Source organism: Delphinus delphis, chromosome 2 (genome assembly GCF_949987515.2).
Source record: "Delphinus delphis chromosome 2, mDelDel1.2, whole genome shotgun sequence".
Lineage (NCBI taxonomy): Eukaryota > Metazoa > Chordata > Mammalia > Artiodactyla > Delphinidae > Delphinus > Delphinus delphis.
In genome coordinates, this window is record NC_082684.1 from 149,445,918 (window position 1) to 149,467,508 (window position 21,591).

General features: G+C 37.4%; 1 protein-coding gene across 2 annotated transcripts; it reads left to right on the top strand.

Moving 5' to 3' along the window:
- The first annotated feature begins 1,490 nt into the window (after window positions 1–1,490).
- On the top strand, window positions 1,491–19,398 carry ARPP19 (cAMP regulated phosphoprotein 19). 2 transcript variants are annotated; one of them, XM_060005952.1, is made up of 4 exons: window positions 1,491–1,575; window positions 1,820–1,874; window positions 11,306–11,428; window positions 15,292–19,398. In XM_060005952.1, the coding sequence occupies exons 2-4, from the start codon at window positions 1,830–1,832 to the stop codon at window positions 15,460–15,462; spliced, it is 339 nt and encodes a 112-aa protein (XP_059861935.1). In that variant the 5' UTR covers window positions 1,491–1,575; window positions 1,820–1,829; the 3' UTR covers window positions 15,463–19,398. The 2 variants fall into 2 exon arrangements, with proteins under 2 accessions (XP_059861935.1, XP_059861936.1); XM_060005953.1 differs by lacking the exon at window positions 1,491–1,575 and having other exon boundaries at window positions 1,596–1,874.
- Window positions 19,399–21,591: the final 2,193 nt, after the last annotated feature.

The window sequence follows — 21,591 nt, forward strand, 5'->3', positions numbered from 1 at the left end:
TGTCAACTCAATAAAAATAAAACTGTTAGATGCTTAAGTTAGCCTGACTAGTGCATTCTGCCTTCTCCCTGTAGGTCTGCATAAAAGAAAGGCAAATTTTCAGTAGGTTACTCTGTGAGTATGAAATGAGAACAAATATTTAGTTGATCTTATGAAGTTTCTCAGCTGGCCCAGCTTAAGTCACTCCCAAGGCATATACTTGTCAAAGAAAGAGCTCAGTCTCTTGAACCCTTGTATTTTAAATGCTCCCTTGCCTGACAAACCCCTTCTTTTCTTTCTCCAAAAGGAGTGTACTTTTTGTTTTTCAAGTTGCAATCCCAGTGCAATTTTTCCTGCCTGAGAGTCTACGTAGGACAACCTGGTTGAGTTTTTATGGTTTCCAAATTCCCACAGAACTGCATTCATCATCTGTTGCTTTTTACTAGTTTAACTTTTAGAGGGCAATCTTATTTCCAAGTTTCTGAGAGATGCTTCATTGGAACCACCACATATTGCCTGTATCTATTCAGATGTCAAGTAGAATAAGGATTCAATGTAAAGCCAACGGATTTGGCAATTAAGAAAGTCATTGAGGGACCTCCCCGGTGGCACAGTGGTTAAGAATCCACCTGCCAATGCGGGGACCATGGGTTCGAGCCCTGGTCCAGGAAGATCCCACATGCCACGGAGCAACTAAGCCCGTGTGCCACAACTACGGAGCCTGCACTCTAGAGCCCGTGTGCCACAACTGCTGAAGCTCACGTGCCTAGAGCCTGTGCTCCCCAACAAGAGAAGCCACTGCAATGAGAAGCCTGTGCACCGCAGCAAAGAGTAGCCCCCGCTCACTGCAACTAGAGAAAGCCTGTGTGCAGCAATGAAGACCCAACGCAGCCAAAACTAAAATAAATAAATTTATTTTAAAAAATCATTGGAGGAGTTTGGTGCCAGCAGTTTGAGTAAATTTGTGGGAGTGGACCCCTGGGAGTTGACAAATGAGTAGAAGCTGAATTCCTTCATCAGATATTTATTAACTATCTAGGAATTTCTGGGCTCTGGGAACAAAACATAAGCAAATATGGACGAGGTCCCTGCCCTGATGTGGCTTATCTAAACAGGAAAGGTGACATAAAGTAATCACAACAAATACTGTCTAATGATAAAGCGTGCATTGTCGAACTATGCAGAGATGTGACAGCATTTAAGAGGTGGATCTGACCTAGTAGGGTCTCAGTAAAAGCCCGAGGCGATGACGTAGTATTGAAGATGTGAAAAATAGGGTTAAGAAGGCGAAGCAGAGTGGGGAGAGACTTGTGGAGCACAGAGCTATGGGGCGCCCAAAAGAAAGTATGTATGGCCGCAGCGCGGAGAGCCAGGAGGAGAGCGGAACCAGGCGAGCCTGGGGAAGTGAAAATAGGAACGCTCCTGGAACCGAAGGGACCAGACTAGGTAGGTAAGGGCGGGGAGAAGCGGCTCCACTCATAAACTACAATTCCCAGGAAGCGTTCGGCGGACGGATGTGAGGTGAGGCGCGAGCCGCGACCTTTGAAGGAAAGAAGGAAGTGCTTGGGCGTCGCAGAGCGGGAGAAGCGGGCTAAGGTAGGCGAGGGCGCGGCGGGGAAGGGGCGGCGGGCCGAAGGGGCGGCGGGCCGGCGGCGGGCCGTAGTGGTGGCCGCCCTCCGGGCGCGGCGGGGCTGCGTGTCGTCATAAGGCGGCGGCCATTTTTGCGGGCAGAGACGGCCCGGGCGGGCGCTCGGGGAGCGGGGTGGGCTTGAGGCTGCGCGGCGGGCGGGCGGCCTTGGCCACCCGGTAATTGCTTCTCTTCCCGGCGTTTTGTCCGCAGAGGGAGCAGTATGTCCGCGGAAGTCCCCGAGGCAGCCTCCGCGGAGGAGCAGAAGGTGAGTGTGCCCGTGGAGCGGGCCGGGGAGCCCGCAAGGCCCGGGGCCGTCGCTGCCGGGGGCCGGGCCTGGCGGCGGCCTGGTCCCACCGCGGGCGAAGGGGCGCAGCCGGAGCCAGCCCGGCGCCGGTGCAGAGCCGGTGTGCCGCTCTTCCTCACCTGGCAAGGCCACACACTCCGGAACCGGCCGCCCGCAGGAGCTCGGGTAGTTAGCGCCGGCGTGGTGCGAGTTGGAGGTTCTCAGCGTCCTGGCTGAAACGTTCCTTTAGCGCCTGGGTGTGTCGGGGTTTCCCTTAATACTCAACTGTACACAAGAGCCCGTGACTTGGTCCCTATGCGTGGAGCCTAAGTTTTTCCGTGGGCTACACTTGGCTCATGAACCTTTATTTTTCTCTCGAAGAACTAACTGTCCAACTGCTTGTATTGTCTGCGTGTTCTTAGCTCTAAAGGCGGTATCTCGTGTTGGGGCGGTGACTTAGACCTGGGTTGGAATTTCAGGTCCAGTCATTGTTAGCCGTGTAACTTTGTTCAGTTACTAAACTGTTCAAGCTTCAGTCTTCTCATCTGTAGAATAAGAATAATAGTCCTTGCTGGATACAGTTGTTGTGAAGCTTAAATGTGGTGGATAACTTAGCGCTTTGGCGCAGCGTGTGCTCCGAAATGTGTGCCAGTGGGATTCGCCTGTGGTGCTTGACTAAAACTCGAAAGGTTGGAATTTAAATTTTTTTTTTTGCCAGCTGACTTGATCACGTGTTTCGTGGAAACATGGGAACATTTTGTGAACTCACTTGGTAATACCTTGCTGATGTAGGGAAATAGGCCACGGATCGGTGTGATTCAGATTATGGATATAAAGGCTTTATATTTGTCTAGGTTAGTGCTTGCTTCTAAATAACCATAATTATTTAAAGAGTCAGAGGGCATTGTCATAAATGAGATTTGGTCTAATACTTGGATTTTGTAAGGGCTTCTGCTTTAGGTTACAACCATGCTCCTAATCAGGCTGAAAATTTGATTAGTGTTTTAAACCCATTCCATGTGTTGTTTACCATGTTAACTTTCCCTGAATTGGATGGTTCTGTTATGATATTACTTGTAAAGTAACTGGAGAAAAAAGCAATAACAAATAATAGGCCAAGTCACTACCTTATTCGAGAATATTCCGATGTAAACTATGTTGGGTATTTTTCACACTTTGCTAAAAATCGAACTTGGGGGCAAAAAAAAAAGTATATATGCTATATATAATTTGAGGATTACAGTCATAATAGTAATATTAAATATTTATTGTAAAATATTTATCGTGATGTTCATTATTGCTTAGGATTTAGGAGCCCAGATAAAACAGCAAACCCATGTCTGTGCTGTCTTGTCCTAAACACTAAAATCAAGCTCAGTTTTGACTTCTGACGCACAATAATGTGCTATGTGATTTTCTTTTATGAGATTTGTTAATATGTTGCCAAAGCGTGGAGTGTTGATTTCTGCATTGTAAATGCTTTCACTTGGGAGAGCCTAATATTTATGTCTCTTAACAAGTTTAAGGCTGTCTTCAATGTGTTCTTTTTGTGTCTACATTAAAATTTTAATTCAGGTCTTTTAGTTTTAGGGCTGCTGTGTGAGGTTAGTAATATAATGTCCCTTCTTGAATTAAGGTTTGGCTGTAGATGTTAAGTGCCCGTAGCATGGATACCATCCCTAAACATGAGGAAAATGTGCAGAGTCACTTCTGTGTTCCTGTGAGCCAAATCACCTGTTTCTTGTATTTGGAAGAATAGTTAGATGACCTAAAAAAATTGGATTATTGTTTTTGTACTCAATTGACCTTTGAATTAAAGCCAAAGTAGTCAACTAAAATACCTTTATAGTTTTATGGTACGTCAGCCTATTGCTTCCGAAAAACTAAGGTAAAGAGATGATGAGCCTGGCATAGAGTAAGAGCTAAGTCACTATTTATCTACCTGAGTAGTATGTGCACCCTTGTTAAGAGAAGAAAACTATAGGCCACTATTTTTTATTGCGATACTAATTAAATATTACAAACGTAAAAATAAGTATAAACTCTTATCTCTCTTACACCACTCTAAATCTAAAACAAACTAAATACAGACAAAAACATTCTAAATTATTAATTCACTGTCACATGGTGTTTTGCTGAAACTGAATTTCCAGTGTATTGAGACTATGGTAGCAATTGTTAAAGTACAGGAGCCTTTTGAGTTTGGCAAGTTAACACTCCCTTAGACCATATGATCCCTCAGTTCTCCCTTTTTTAAGAGTTAGCTGTATGGTCATTTAACTGTAGTCTTAGGTAGATCATTTACATTTTAAATTCAGCTCTGTAGTTTTCTCATTATTTGGACAAATGGAGTAGTAAATGAAAGCTCAGACACCCAAGCACCATAGGACTGCTTAAATATAAGATGACAATTCAGATGCCCTAAGATACGCTTATATTTTTCTTTAGATTATCACCGAAGTGAAAAGTAAACATTATTTTAGCAGAGACCTCGTGGATCCATCATCCACTTTGAATAATACTTAGCTGAGACAGGCATGCAGTCTGATCCTGGGGGTGAAAAGGGACATGTGGAGCCTTAAAACACATAGTTCTGTTTTCATTGTGAGCATCTTAAACTCAGGACTCTCCTTTATTTATCTTTTCTCCCATGGCACCTAGGATAGTGCCTGGCATTGTTCTGAAAATGTTGGTTGAATGAATTTTTCTCCAAACTTTTCAGTTGAAACTATTGCCAAAGCACTATGTCAATACAAATGACGATACTAGTACTGCAGTTAAAAAAAGAGAGGGATAAACCATGGTAATATAAAAAACCTTAGCTTAGACCCACTTAAGAAATCTGAATGAAAGTAGAAGGATGTTTATATGTATTTTTTCATATATATGGCTTTTAACTTTTTCTTAGAGAAGATCTTAATAGCAGGTTCTCTAGAAAACAGGTTTTCTAGAGATTTTATTACAAAATTCATCAAATTAAGTTAGTAAGGTGTCTTGGGAAAGGCTAACTCAAGTAGAGCTTTCAACTTAAATATCTTTGTCAGTTTAAAAGGTATGCTTGGTGCTTTTATGACTGGTGGAGGAGGAAGAGAACTGCTGTTTAAATTACTTCATTATGTCATCAGTAAAGAGTGGATATAAATTGCTGTCCCATTTTCCCAGTTTTTAAAAAATCGTGGTTAATATTGGCCTTTTCTGGGACTGTTTTGACAGTACTTTTGGTAACCAAAAGGCTTAAGATATATTCAGTTTGGACCACAACCTGCTCCTCTGGTTTGTTGTGCAACCATTGATTCTTAACAATCTAGAAGTAAACCTCAGAAAAGTTTTAAAATGTCTTTCAAAAAAAAAGGCTCTTTCATTTGTTGTATAGTAAATTGCTGAGATAGCAACAGTGTTTAGGCTTGCCTGTTGTTTGTGCAAGACTTCAATACTTAACAACTTCTATTCCTGAACTTATAGTGTCTACTAAACATGAAATATTCCAAAGATAAGCTGTTGGTGAAACTATCACGCGTTTAGAAAGTTTCTTAACTTTTAAAAAACAGTTGGAGTACATTGTATTTGTTCATTCAGTAGACTTTTATTGAACACCAATTAAATGCCGGGGACTGGGCAAGCAGCAAGGACTTAATAGAACTACGGAATTTTTCCACAGAGGTTGATAACAGTATTGGTCCCTTCCTGACACTATACCAAAGGATTTGTTGGCTTTCATTAATCTTATTCATCAATCAGTGCATCAATGAACATATTGCTGAGCAGATTGAGAATTTACTTAGAGCGGTCAGATTTTTATTTGCTGATGTAGTTGTGTAACTTCCCTGCTGAAGAGCAAAAAGTGGTATTAATCATTCAAACTTACTATCAATTCCATGACAGACTACAAAATAATCCTTAATTATTTGAATATATGTATGTTTATATATGTGTATATATATGCTTTTATACCTTATACTCCTCCTACTTACAGAAAGCTTAGCTAGTATATTTCAATAGACTGATTCACAAAAATGCAAGTGCCTAACGTTAATAAATATTAGGCCCTGTGCTAATTGTAGAGTATACAACGAAGATTATTTTGGGGCATATGTTATTGCCAAGAGAATAAGTATCACTTAAAATATTGTTTTTAAGTTTTTGTTTTTTGTACATCATAAGCATACATCTCTGTTGCAGTATCCTGGATTTCTGCTTTCCTAGTTTGTAGCCTAGAGTAAAAGTTCCAGAATACTAATGATGCTTTTTCCCCCCTCCTCCCAAAGCTATTATCAGCATAGAAACCACTTAGCTAAATGAAGTCACTCATATTCCAGCATCTATTTCTAAAAACTAGTAAAATTTCAGTGTAACACAAAGGCCTCTTGGAGAGTAAAGATTCAAAACCAGATTTGAATTTTTAAAAATACTTTCTTCTTGGTTAAGCATGTCATTTCCCATCTTTGTTGATCCTTTCTATTGTATCTTTCTTTTTTATTTCATTAATTTCTGCTTTTTGTTTTCTCCTGTTTTCTTTGGGTTCCGTTCTTTGTCTAACTTCTCAAGTTGGATGCATAGCTCATTGAGTTTTAGTTTTCTTTAATATAAGCCCTTAAGGGACACTTGTATCCCACAAATTTGGTATGTGTAGAATTTTTATTATTAGTGAGTTCCAAGTAATTTTTTTTATTCCTATGATTCCTTTTTTAACCATGAATTATTTAGTAATGTACTTTAATTTCCAAATGGCAGGGATATATACAGTTTGAAATAATTGACTTTTAACTTTCTGAATTGCAGTCATAGATTGTGGCCTGGATGGAAATGGTTAAGACTCGCTTTATGGCCTAATATTTAGTCAGTTTTTCCATTTGTCCTTGAGAAGAATATGTATTTCCTAATTGTTGGATGCAGAATTAAAATCAAGTATGTTGACTACTTTGTCTTTTTCACATACCAATATGAGGAAGGTCTGTTGAACTCTCCTATGCTGATAGACCTATCAGTTGCTCCCTATAATTTTGTTGATTTATTTATTTTGAGGCTTTCTTACTAGAGGCATAAACATTAGATCTTCTGCTTTCCTAATAAAGCTTTTTGGTCTTTTTTTTTTCCATTTCTTGTCCTCCTCCCCCCCTCCCCCCCCCCCTTGTTTTTTTCAATTGACTGATTTTCTTCTTCCATTTTACCCCCACTATTAGTTTGGAAGTTATATACTTTATTTTGTTATTAAATTGATTCCCCCTGAAATTTTATCAAGCCTCTTCAACTAAGCAAAGTGTAAAATTAATATCATAAATCTTTTTGTAAATGAGACAGAAACATAGAACACTTAAACTTTAAAAAACTGTTGTATATTTTTGTTCTGTCCTTTTTTAACCTCACATATTAAGACATTAAAATTAGGAAAGTGTGTCAATTATATTTCAATAAAGCTGGGGAAAAAATTAGAAAAGTGACTTGTTCAGTATACATACATACATACCAATTTCTTGTTTGCTTTTTCCTTCTTTATCTCAGACCTTTTGAGGGATGTATTTTCATTCTAGCTGGAATAAATGTTCAGAAATTCCTTTGAAGGATGTTCAGAAACATGCAATCACACCAAATTTTGTGTGCTTCTTTGCATTTTTTAACATGACCGTAGGGATAAATTGCCTTTTTAAAAAAAAAATTTCTATTGCAGCTTTTTATTTTAAATCACTGTGAAATGAAATTCTCACAACATAAGACCTCTTCAAACTCCAAAGTCAGGCATCTGGAGTAGACTCTCAGGTCACTTCTCCCTCTTAGCCCTGTGTCCACCCCAGTCACCCCAAATCCTGCCAGGACCATCCTGGTGATCTCTTTTTATTTGTAATAGTTCTAGCAAAAGTTATACAACAGTTTATTCCTTTAATTTTAATTGGCAGTTTACATATATACATACTGCTATACATATTATCTCCTTTCTTTTAAATTACACAAATACTTTCTAGGAACTATTTCAGTAAATTGCTTATTTTACCTGATTTTGTCAGTTAATGTCCTGCTCTGGAGAACAGAAATCAATTTGGGTATTTCAGACAGAAAGGGATATGATTTAGGGGGTTAGGTTACAAATTATTTGAAAGGATAGAGTAGCAGAAAGGGGAAGATGATGTTTCCAGAGGTGAGGGATTAGAAAAAAACCTTTGACACTGCAAGAGTGAGCACTATTCTGAGCCCAGCATCCTCTGCCCTATCTCATGTAGCTGCTACAATAGACCCTAATCATGAGCTTGATGCCCTTCTGCAGGAACACACAGGAGCTACTGCTGTCTGCACATTGTGTGGCATCACCAGGAATAAAATGGATTCTTTTTCCCATGCCTTTTAATTTGTTGTAGGTACCATTGGCAGAACCTTATAGGAATTCAGTCTGAGAAATGTGCTTTCAGGCTTATTCTAACTGTGGTGATTCAGAGGAGTGTTTAGAGAAGGGTGAGTGTGGGCTGAATGCCCATGGACACAGTCCACCACCTGACATGTTATTAATACTCCACAAGCAAACTGTACCTGCGTCAGATCATTGGTGAACATCCAGGCATTTGAACTTGCTTATCAATAAGCCCTAGAACTGTATACATTTGCAGAAGGTTTAAGAATGTTTCTGTATGATCCATTAAAAGTATTGTATGTGTCTTGATGGTACTGACTACATTTAAAAAATGTAGCTTAGGTCATATTTTCCACCCTTTTGGTGTTAAATGTAGCTGAAATCCTGAATCCAACTGCCAAGTTACACCTAGCAGGGACTTGCCATTGTGCTGTGTATTTGGCCAGGAAGTCCAAGAATTGGTTTGTTTTTCTAGGACATATTACAGATTTATTGTAAATCTAAATAATATTTTCAGCTGTAGGTGCTGTTTTGCTCAAAATATTTTTTGATAGTAAACTGTTTCAATTTAATTAAACTGTTTCATTTAATTCAATATTATATGTAAATATATACATAAATGTGTTCCTTATTAAGAAAATAGGGGAGTGCCAGATAAGATGGCATATTGTGCACAACTTTTTTCCCCTCGTATATAAAATGGACAAATCTCCAGAAACGCTGGAAATTAGGGAAAGTTGCTACCCCATACTAGAAATTTTAAGGAATCTTTCTTAGATACAGAGAACTGATAATTCAAATCAAAGAAGTAGAGTGCTCTCATTTCCCAAGCCTAAGAAAGCTGGATGGTTTTAGTGGAAATGTAGGACTCTGTTAACATCCTTTAATTTGAAGGTGCTGGGACTGAAAGGCTATAATTGGGTTGGAGTCCTTTTCAACCAGTGTCCAAATTTAACGTCAGCCAATTTAAAAAACAATTGTATAGTGGAACCCAAGAGGAGGTCCCTCCCAAGTCCACTTATAAATTAACCACTATGGATACCCTGGGGCTGTAGTAGCGAAGTGAAGCCTCTGTGGTGACCCAGCGCACTGTCTTATACTAAACTGGGAACCTTAAATTTATATTATTTCTCCAGCTTATCTGATTAATACAATGTAGTCATATCTTGTATAGGGGTTAGGTTCTAAAGTTAGTGAGGCAAAAAATCACATACAACTGAAATCACCCTTGAAAAACCCAGTGAAGTCATGATCACATTAGAGACTGCCCCGTCAATTCTCAGTAGGTCAAGTGGTAGTCACTTTTTTGTCTAGCGTTTGAACAGATGGCCGAGCTGGTTCTTCAGTTGATTGCCAGCTGAGGTAGTTGACTCCTGTTACAGGGGCCGAGTTTTTAAACACTGGAATGATAAACAGCATGTTGATACACTTACACTCTGAAAGAGACATACTCTGGGATTGAGACTCTCCTGGGAATGCAGGGTTGCGTCATAAACCTCACACTTGAGCCACCCTTTTTGAATGGAATGACTGGCAGAATCACCGATACTATTTAGAGTCTCTATCTCTGGCTGGGCACACATAGTTGAGTTTTTTGTACATCGAGTGAATGATGCAGCCACTGTAAAAAGAATGAAAATCAAAATATGTAGACGCATGAAACTGCAGCATAAGAAGAGAGTAGAACACTTGAAGCAGAAGGAAGCATACACATAAAAGAAGCCCCATAGAAAGGGTATATTTGACAGCAGCAGCAGCTTTTTTCTCAAAATCCTCTAAGACTAAAAATGAGAAAAGGTAACAACACATGAGGAAGCTTTTGAAGATGGAAAAAAATATTGACAATCTATAGGGTGAATAAAGTTGATTATAAAACATGTATGAAAATACTTTTGAGGAAGATATATGCAAAAATTATATGAAGTTTCTTGAGTTCCTAGATTAATAAATGATTACTTGCTGCTGTGTAAGAACAGTAGGCTTGACATTTATGGATAACATTTCTGCTTTTTGACTATTCATAAATAACCTGGAAGAATCAAGATATGCAGAGGTGTGTAATTTTGCTGAGCTGGTGTGCAGAAGTGAGTCCATTAGCTAAAAAGTATGCCTTGCCATTGCCCAGCCTCCCCTATCAAGGCAGCTCTATTTTTCTTGATTCATTCTTTCTTCTGCACTACTTGCCATGAAGTGGTAAACACTGCTTCCCTATAAAATATTACTCTTGGGGACTTCCCCGCAGTCCAGTGGTTAAGACTCCCCGCTTCCACTGCAGGGGGCACAGGTTCCATCCCTGGTTGGGGAACTAAGATCCCACGTGCCGTGTGGCACAGCCTATATATATATATATATATATATATATATATGGAAGAAAGTAAGCTATATCAAGACTGTGTTAAAAGTGAATAGGCTTAAGATATTGATAGTCCTTGGTCAGAAAACATATTTTTGATGCATTAAAGATGGGATCTTTGGCATGAAAACTGTTTTCCATTAAATATGGGTAGAAATTAGGCAATAAAATATACAGATGTAAAGATTGGCAGAGATGATGTTTCTCTCCTTTAAAAATAACAAGGTCTTCTGCATTATTCAAGGAAAATATGATGGTAAGTAAGCTGCTGTTAATTTCTATTAAAGATTCTCAGAGCTTTCAATTAAATATGATTTTGAATAAACAGGAGGTCAAAAAGCTCTTTTTTATTTTAACAGTATTAAGATGGTTCTCTAAATATGGGCAAAGAGCTGATGAGTTCCATAGAAGGTGACTAACTATAAATGTATTATACATGACTGGAAAGTAATGGCAAGCAAGACTTCAGAGCTGAGCTATCTTGATATTTTTATCCAGTGTGTGGGGTGTTATACATGCATCACAGCTATAATAGAGCTGTCACATGGATCATTTGAAAAACAAGACAGAGATGTTTTAAAAGCCTCTGTGCTTGATTTCTTAGTCTGTTGCTGCATTATTTGGTATTTGACAACTAAAACCAGAATCCAGATATTTAAAAGGTGGAATTATCTAAAATAACTGAATTGTGATAGACAAGTAATTTATTTAAAATTATTTCAGGAAATGGAAGACAAAGTGACTAGTCCAGAGAAAGCTGAAGAAGCAAAATTAAAAGCAAGGTATCCTCATCTGGGACAAAAGCCTGGAGGTTCAGATTTTTTAAGGAAACGATTGCAGAAAGGGGTAAGTTCTCATGTGTAAATCTTCATATGTTTTAAGTCCTGTGAACTCATTGTGCCGAAAGAGATTGTGAAATGGGTGTCTGTGTATATAGCTCTTTACCACCAGATGTGTGTGCATTGATAAGTATATATGTTGGCTATAGTTATATGTGGATTATTTTCTCAAATAAACCAAATTGCAAGGGAATTTTTTTTCAGCTTTATTGAGTTATAACTGATGTAAAATATTATGTAACTTTAAGGTGTACAGTGTGATGATTTGATACATGTACATATTGCTAAATGCTTACCATAATAAGGTTAGCTAACACATCTTTTACCTCACATAATTACCATTTTCTTCTTGTTATGGTGAGAACGTTAAAGCCTGACTCTCATAGCAACTTCCAAATATACAGTCCAATATTGTTAACTGCAGTTAACACCATGTTGTCCATTTATTAGATCCCTGGAACTTACTTATCTTAGAATTGAAAGTTTGCACCCATTCACCAGCATCTCCCCATTTCCCCCACCACTCAGCCCCTGGCAACCACTGTTCTACTCTGTTTTCTATGAGTTTGATGATTTTAGATTCCACATATAAGTGATGTCATACACTAATTGTCTTTCTACCAAAAGAATATTTTAACATTAATTTTAGTTTAACAGATTACTTTTAAAAGTGGCAAAATATAGAATGGTGTTTTTATACAGCATGAAAGAATGACATTCACAGCTTTGAAATAATAGAATGACAAAGAAGGATTATACCAAAACATAAAAATAAAATCCTTGATCCATGAAAAGTAATATGGTGGGGAAATTATTATAAAAATGTTAGTTAATATTTGTAATACATAAAATGGTTTTTCAAATACACAAGGAAAACATTAAGGTGCCCTAGATAAAGGATTTTAGCAGAGGAAATATTGTTATGAAACACAAAAAAATGTTTATCCAGGATAGAAATCAATGGAGTATGAATTAGAACAATTATTTCTTTGTAGCTTTAACTATAATAAAAAGCAGCATCATTATTCAACAGCAGAGATATAGTAAATAAATTGTGATAAGTCAACAAAGTAGAACATTATGTGGTCATTTGAAAAGCAAAGACCATAATATACAGGGTAAATAGAAGAAAGCAGCATTGAGAAACATGTTATGCATTCTGTGTAAAATGTATCTGTACCAAGTCTCATTTTGAAATCATTCCATCAGATGTGGTTTTAGTATGGAATTATGTAATTTTCTTTGATTATTATTTGGATTTGGGATTTGACTGTTAGTGTTTAGGAAACTTTTTTTCCTTTGCTAATCTTCAGTATAACTTATGCTAACAGCCTTTCCTCCAACATTTGGGCTGTTGACTTCGTCATTTTTCTAGCTTCAACGATTTATGACTTTAAGTATCTTCAAGTTAGAATTTATATACATTGTATCTTGGCGTTGGTGTTATAGATGTAAATAGTTGTCAATAAGAAAATGCCACTTGAATCAAGAAACTTATATAGAATTTGAGATGGGAGCTCTTGAATGATTCTGTATTTTACCAAAATGTCAGTGAATAAGCACTTTTATATTAGGGAAATGAAATGTTATATTCAACTATATAATTTCTTACTATGTTAAAAGAGTTTTTTTTAAAAAAAATGTCTGGATCACAGGGTTTTAGTTTTCCTCTGTCGTAATAGCAAACTGACAAGTTATCTTAGTATCTTTAAACAGTTTCTTGTTCATTTGAGAGGGTTGGTTAGATATCATGTATTTTAGGTCCCTTTCTGTTTTATTGTACTTGTTAATGTTATTTATTCGGGTACCTATTTTTAGGCTTTTAACAATATGATGTGTGAGGGATATCAAGCAGCAGTCTGGCCCATGTTTTTTCGTATTTGTGGAGTTTGTGAAGTCCCAAGAAAACTGAGGGTCCAGTTTTAAGAAACATGACCTTAAAATTAAGTATTGTCACTTTGGTGATCCATTAGTGTCAGTGCAATTATAAATATGGATGTAAGTGTGGCCCTTAAATTGAAGTGGGAAAAGGCTCTTATAAGAGTGTCATCTAGATGGTACAGAATATGTTAATTTTTAAAATTTTCACTTATACAAAATTTAAAAATTGTTAAAGACAAGTAATATTGCCTTCTTGAACTGTATCTTTTCCAACATGAGAAACATTGATCTAGTTCATTCCTCTACCTAGAGCAGTTATAATTATTAAGCATTGAGTTTAGTTTTTCTCTCACCACACTAAATAAATTTAATTCCTTTTCCTCAAGCAAAGTAGCCTAATCTACAGATAAGTGTGATCCCCTTGTGATGAACCTTTGTTTACTATAAAATAGGTAACATTAGAAACAGACTTTATTACGTTGGGGAAACTCTGCCTAAAATTTGCACTATGTGTTAAAGTTCTCATTTTGTGCTTTTGACTCTAAGAAATTTGGCAGTCTACTTTCTCTTTTAGAGGCTACTAAACTTCAGAAGTAGCTCTCTAATATAATATAGTACATCAGAAGTTCTGAGGTTTTTTTTTTCACTACACTTATTTTAAAACATGCAGAAATGAAGCTGCAGCAAGTCTTAGAAAGGCCTGGTCCAAGTTTCCTACTCTATGTGTAGTGACACATGAAAAGCAATTTCTAACTTTAGACTCTGGCCTAAGGCCAGATGCTTATAAAAGAATAGTCACTGGAGGGAGGCAGCCAGTGAGACCTTTTTTTTCAGGCCATTCAGCAATCTTAAACTAAGCTGTGAGTTCCTAGCTCCTTGATTTACCACTTGAGTTACCCCTGAAGTCTCAAAGAGAATATTTATATTTCCTCCCCTTCATCGTTTGTCCAAGCCCTCATCTCGTATCTGGATTCTTGTCTATGCTATAGGCAAAGGTTAGGTTCCCCTCCTTTGAGTAACCATAGCACCTCATGTATTTAAAACTGTAACAGTGGATTTACTTGACTGTTGTCCATCTTTATATCTCTCTTCATGATTCACACAGTGCCTCATGTAGTATTGCAGGCACTCACTAAAGGTAGGCTAAACATGATAGGTGAAAGTCATAACCCAGGCAAATTCATCTGTTTTTACCTCGGAACAGACTAACTCATTAGGTTATCTATATTAAGGTTGATCTTTAGCTCCACAATTTATATTTCAGTGATAAATGGTGTGGTTGTTACCGCATCCATCTCCAACTAATAAGAGCGATTGTTGTACTTAGTGTCTTAGGTGAAAAATGGTGGTATAGGATAGGGTTGTGTATTTTAAGTGATAATTAATTTCTAATGAGTTCATTTCTTTTATTACCCTAAGCATTTATATTTTAACCTTAATTTTTATGTTAGTGAACTGCTGTAATTCAAATAAATGGTTTAAATCCTTACAGAACAGTTCATCTTAGATGACAGAGTACCAGCAACTATAAATAATAGTTTTAATAATTGTAAGCTTGATTGGAGGTGGGTGACATCCCAAATGCAAGTTGGTGGATTGTGTGTTTTTATTTTCAAAATCATTTAAACAAGAAATTCATGCTGGTTTTTCCATTAGTAAGTGAAAGGCTTGTGTCCCACTCTTTAAGTCCAGGGCTATTAGCTCCCAGATAGATTGATATGGAAGTTGATGTCAATATTGAGGGTTCCATACTGGAACTAGAATGATATATGTAAGCCTGAAGAAAGGGTTCTTGCCTGACTTCTCAGCTGTTGACTTGTGATAGAACTCACTGTAGAGTCATAGCTATTTCGTGTAGTTGATGTTTTTGTTTAAAAACTTTTAGGTTTATTTTATTTTGACAGTACAGGGTCACATCTATATCTTAAACCAGTGTAATTGCATATGAAAGCTTTTTAAACTCTAGTCTGAATTTTTTTTTTCTTGTAGCAAAAATATTTTGATTCTGGGGATTACAACATGGCTAAAGCAAAAATGAAGAACAAGCAACTTCCTACTGCAGCTCCGGATAAGACAGACGTCACTGGTGACCACATTCCCACTCCACAGGACCTTCCTCAACGGAAACCATCTCTTGTTGCTAGCAAGCTGGCTGGCTGATTAAAAGAGCTGAACTGCATGAATCTTCTAATTCCCATTATTTCTCCTTAATATGTTACTTCTCCACTTTTTATTTCCTTTCACTCACTAAGTCGTTTGAGAGTTATGGCTTTGCAGGTAGTGGTAGTGTGTGTGTAAGGGAATATACATGTGTAGAGTTTTGATTAGTTTAACAGTGCACTGATGAAAAGAACATGTTAGAGCAATGTAAAGTAATCTACTTGAAAATAATTGTATATATTACCTAACTCCTAGTGTAGGACTGGTTCCAACAAGTAACAAGCAAGTTTTACAATTTTAATGTTTTGGCTTTCTTTAATTCATCTTAATTATAGCTTTGTATGTTACTCTTATTTAATGTAACCTTTATTGTATTGATTTCTTCTGTATTTTCCTTTTGAATTTTGTAAAACAGAAGTTTAAGACCACAAGTTAGAAGAAAGGTCACATATTTCAGACATGAATAGATGGGGCTTCAAAAGATTTGTATCCTGTGCTTGAACTTGAATGGCCTTAAATCTGTTTCAGCTTTAACAATAGAATTTTACTTGGGCAATATTTGCCCATTCTGGTGTAACTTATGTGACTCTAGTGCTTAACAGCTGCTGTTGAAGAGTATTCTTATTCAGTTCTGTAGTGTTAGAATACCTTTTGTTGTTGAAGATGTGAATGAAGTGTGCATGTGCATCGACTGTTGAATTCACTTTTGTGCCATTTTTGTAAATACAGTAGTTTTGCACAACCTCTCACAACTGTCTGTATTAATTTCACATATTAAAGAGTAGATGATGTGCCAACCAGAAGCACAAGAGTTCCTACACAAAACCCTGTGTGTCATTAGAGCTTTTGCATAGTAAGAGTAGTTTACAGTCTTGGGGTTATAGAATACCAAACTGAAATCTTTGCTCAGTCTGCCATAGACTTAAGCTTTTTCATTTGTTCCTCATATCCATGACATTCAGTGGCCTTGTGCAAATATGATATGTTGCTTAGGCATATCTTTTGTCCTATGCAGAACATTTCATTTTGACTTTTATGAAAATTACAATTCATGTAATTTATATAAACTTTTTTAATGTAGAAACTTTTTACTTCCATAGTCAATTTTGGGGACACTAGAATAAAATACTTTGCCTCCTGTGGCCCCTCCCTTCTTTTTTTCTTGCTTCTTTGACTCAAATTGTGTTGGGCTGTGCCGTTCAGTCTCTTCAGAAACATAGGTGTCTATATCTTTACTCTTGAAATTTGCTCTATTGAATGCTGTATATTCTAACACAATAATGATATTTTCCTTATAATATTTCTCAGTTGTTAATTAACCACTCTTAATCCTGTATTGTTAAGAATTGACAATTGTTTAAATAAAAGGAAATTTATAATGAAACAAATATTTGAGAAGATTGGCCCAGGAACCTAGTCAGGATGAGCTGAATTTTAAGTAATATAATGAGCTAGGTGAATTAGGCTTGTGACAATTAGAGGAATTTACATGATAGGTGGAACATATTCATAATAAATACTTAGATATTTTGTTTCTATAGATGTCACTTTTATAAAATACAATACTTATGGTTTATCTAGTTAGTAAGAACTTTAATTAACAGACTTAACTGGGACAAATTTGCTGGTCTTTTAGGAGCTCTTCCCATGATGCTGAGGATATGTAGCCTGAGATGACAGTATGTTTTTCTTCATCTTTGACTTGTGCAGGGCCTTCCCCTCTTTTGGATCCAGGCATCTTTTCTGGATCTTGGCTCCATTTGTATACCTGCTTTCCTATGACCGCAAATCACCATAGATGGTGCCTTGAGCATAGTACCTGCACTTAAAGGCTGCCTAGCTCTCTGAGGAAAACTTGCTGATTATCTTCGTGCTTCACCCACCCCAAAAGGCAGAAAACAACAAAATCGATAATGTGTTAATTTGTTATAAGGATTAGTTATATATAAATAGATTTCTAACAGGAGTATGTAGGTTATTCCAAAGTATGTATAATCATTGTAGGATTATTTAAGAATTACAAAATAGCCCAACGTAGAATATCTAGTGGTTTTGTTTTGTTTTTATGACTATTTGCAAGCTATCACCATTAAATTCACACACACACATCAGAGATTAATCTCAAAGATCAGACCATGTTACTGATTATGGTAGGACTCCTGCTATGGTTTGTGACAAGTGATGTAATCTCTGCCTGAGTTTTCATTTGTAAAATACAATGCTAATATTAACCTACCTCAAAACTTGTTGAGGATCTGTGAAATACTGAGTAAGTGCCCAAAATAAAACATTGTTGATTGTCTTTTTATTAAAAGTAAATTTCCTCATTAAACCAACCTGCCTTCTGTAAAGTCACAGTAATAGAAATCTCAGGATTTTCCATCAGAAAAGACCTGTCATTTAGGACTTGTAGGTATAATTGCTTAGCCTCCATTATTGGTGCTTGGGATAGAGGTTTTACATTTTTCTGTTTTTGTTCTGCTTCAAAGCTCAGTTAATTGAAGACATATTTGCAGGCTGTTTCACCATTGCTTGAATGAAGATTTTTGACCAAGGTGGGCTTAATCAAACATTTCTGTGATTTCGGAATTGTGGTTTGAGAAATGGCCAGTTTTAATCATTGTCCTTCTTATTATAAATGAATGTTGGAGTAAACAAGTTGGAGATAAATACTTCATGAAAACTAGCTAATGTCTGAACTCAGTTATCTGTTTTATGTCCAGTAGCTCCTATTCGATAATACAGTTCTGAGAAACATTTCATTTTTAAAGGCTACATCTGACTAAAACAATTATTGGCATGTTGGGATAGTAAGGACTGTTGGATTGTTTTGAGGAACTGAAAGGAGCATTTTTGCAGTCTATTTACAAGTTATTCAATATTCCTTTGCTGCTCACCTAAAAATAAGTCTTAACTATTCATCAAGCCCTCTACTTGTTGTTACTTCACTTGGAATTTGTTGCTGTTTTTACTTAATGTAACAAAACTATACCTCTGAATGTTTATTGATACTTTTTACTAAATCAGACATGTATTCTTTCTCAATCCAAATTAGTGAAGTTTTATCAGTGCTGAAATATGATCTCTACTTGAATTGTGCTCTAAACTTGGTGTTTGGTGATCCAGGGGCAAGTATTCAATAGGAAGAGCATGTCTGAATGGCAACTTAAGCAGTTTCTGTGGTGGCCTTTTTACATTCCCCAACATTCAGACACATTTCTTCCATTTTTCATTTTCCTTTTTCACCTCATTTTACTTCACTTCTCCCCCCTCCCATCCCTGCTTATTTCTTAAGCCGCCTGATGGCATCTGTTAAATGGTATTTAGGACTGATGAATGATCAATCCTTTAATACCCTTCTCAATATAACACAATTAAGGACCCATTTAAAATTTTCTAAAACACTGTCCTCATCTGGATAATGACAAGTTTGAGCCACCGTCCCAACTCTGCAATTCAGCATGCACTGCCAGTCTTCCCCCATATCCCTTCTCCCCCTGACATCACACCACACCTTGTAAAATTGGGATCAAAGAAGTCTCATTCTGGGATTGTTAATCTAAGGATAAAAACACTGATTTTAATACTGTTTTACTAGTTTCTGCCTTTTAAAGCAGGTAGGCCTATAGGTTTTATTCTGGAAATCACTGATGGTCACGACAGCCATTAATTATGTTTGTATTTTGTTATTTATCAACTAAACAGCATTTGAAAGAAAAATCTAATTTCTTTAATATACCCTCAGATCTGTTACTGCATCTTTTATTTGTGATGCAGTAGGACACTTGCCTGTATTAAAAGGGCCAAGAGTAAATGCCTTTTTTGTTGAACATGTCTATAGAGTTGGCAGTTAATGCTGAAATTTGTTAAATAGCCCTTCCAAAATTATACTTGTGAAATACACAAAAATAAATTGATCTACTTAATTTCTATTGATTCGATTTGCAGTTTTTGTCTCATTTAAGTGTTATATTGTTTTTCGGTGTATTTTCTGAAGTTGATCCCTTTAGATTTCAGCTACTACAATATGCAGAAAGAATTTGACTATTGTAGTCTTAAATTTTGTTTTAATTTACAGTGTTTGTTTATGAGGTCTTAGCAGCCTAACTTACATTTGTAAAGGCTTTGTAATTTAGGTAACATGAAATGCTTGCAGATTGTGAGTCTTTTCCATCTCAGGTATAAAACACTCTAGTACAATACTGTCAGAAATAGAAAGATTGGATGAGACATTCTGAGAAATTTTATATACATACAGTTGACCCTTGAACAATATGGGGGGTTAGGGGTGCCAACCCTGGGTGCAGCTGAAATTTTGTGTATAACTTACAGTCTGCCCCCCTTATCCGTGGTTCTGCATCCACGGATTCGGCCAGTCACAGATCGTGTAATATTGTAGTGTGTATTTAGTGAAAAATTCCACCTCTAAGTGGTCCCGCACAATTCAAACCCGTGTTGTTTAAGGGTCAACTGTATGTGTGTGTGTGCATTTAGATAGATGGATAGATAAAACTTAATGCAAGGTGGAAGTATTACATTCCTTAAGAGAAATAGGAATAATAAAGTTCCAGGAAGTCTAGAGGAATGCATTATTAAATTTAGGGGATAAATGGGATGAGTGGTAAATTAGGGAAATTTTAGAGGTAGTTTTGAGAGATGGGTTGCTGTAGGCATTGGTGGAGGGAAAGGGAGAAAGAAGCATTTTAGGTGGAGGGCTGTTATTTTCAAATAGGCAAGGAGTTGGGAAAATGTGGCTCTGTATAAGGAAGTTTGGTTGGAGATCAGGGCATGCGAAGGAACTTGATTTTCCTGCATAACACTGTCCTTTCCTCCAGCCTTCAACTCAGTAAATACACCTCTGTGCACTTGCCCACTTGAGTACTTGAGCCAACGTTAGAAGTTATCCTTTATTCCTCAGAGGCTGTGACCAACACCCACCAAAATACACTGAATTTGTCCATTTCTCTTCCCTGCTGGCACCATACCCAAAGCCACTATTTCTTAACCTGGACAACTGCTATAGTTCTAACACGTAACTTTCTTTCTTTTTCGTTTTTTTGCGGTACGCGGGCCTCCCACTGTTGCGGCCTCTCCCGTTGTGGAGCACAGGCTCCGGACGCACAGGCTCAGCGGCCATGGCTCACGGGCCCAGCCGCTCCGCGGCATGTGGGATCTTCCCGGACCGGGGCATGAACCCGTGTCCCCTGCATCGGCAGGCGGACTCTCGACCACTGCACCACCAGGGAAGCCCTAACACATAACTTTCTACTCCTGCTCCCTTGTGCGTGCTGCAGTCCCACCCATTCCCACTGCCCCATCCCATTTCCATTCTGAAATCATACATCCAAGATCCTTTTGCCCCTGTTGAACATGTTTCTTTTCCATTAAACACTTCCCCTGTTTCATAGTTTGGCTAGCTCTTTTTCATTCTGAAGTCGGATCAAATTTAACTTCCTTAGATGAAGTCTGATTCGTTATTGCATCCCTAGCACCTAGAAACAGCTTATACATACTACATGCTTGTTGAATGAATAAAGTGAAATGGAATATTGGGTTGGAAATTAAGTGAGAAACCAGATTAAGGTTATGGATGCAGAGAGATGATGATTCTCCATTCAGTCACGTCTAACCTTTCCTTCGTTGCAGTAGGCCTTTATACTCTGTTTCTCTGCATGAGGAGAAATGTCAAGGAGCTTTGCTCTCATAAACCTCACATCACTGAAATTGGTGCGCCTGATTTTCCATGGCAAGGATGTATTAAATGTTCACTGCTTCTCTACTCTTGCTTGTGATCACAACCTTGCAAACATTCTGCATCTGGTTTCTGAGGCTCTTTATTGCCCCATTACCAATAACTTGGGCTGGTTAGTGTCTCACTTTCCTGCAACTATACAAGCTAACATTCCTAATGACTTTGTCTATAGATGTAAGGTGCCAGTTGCTTGAGTTACTGCAAAAATGATCACTATAGGGCAGCCATATTTTTAGGATAAAGATCAGAAGCAGACACACCAGTGCGCAGCTTTCTGTCACACCACACTTAACAAGTTACAGAACACAAACCTTTCACTTCTTCAGTAGAATATCCTGGGTATATTCTGTTACAGTATTGCCAGCTGTTTGCAGTAT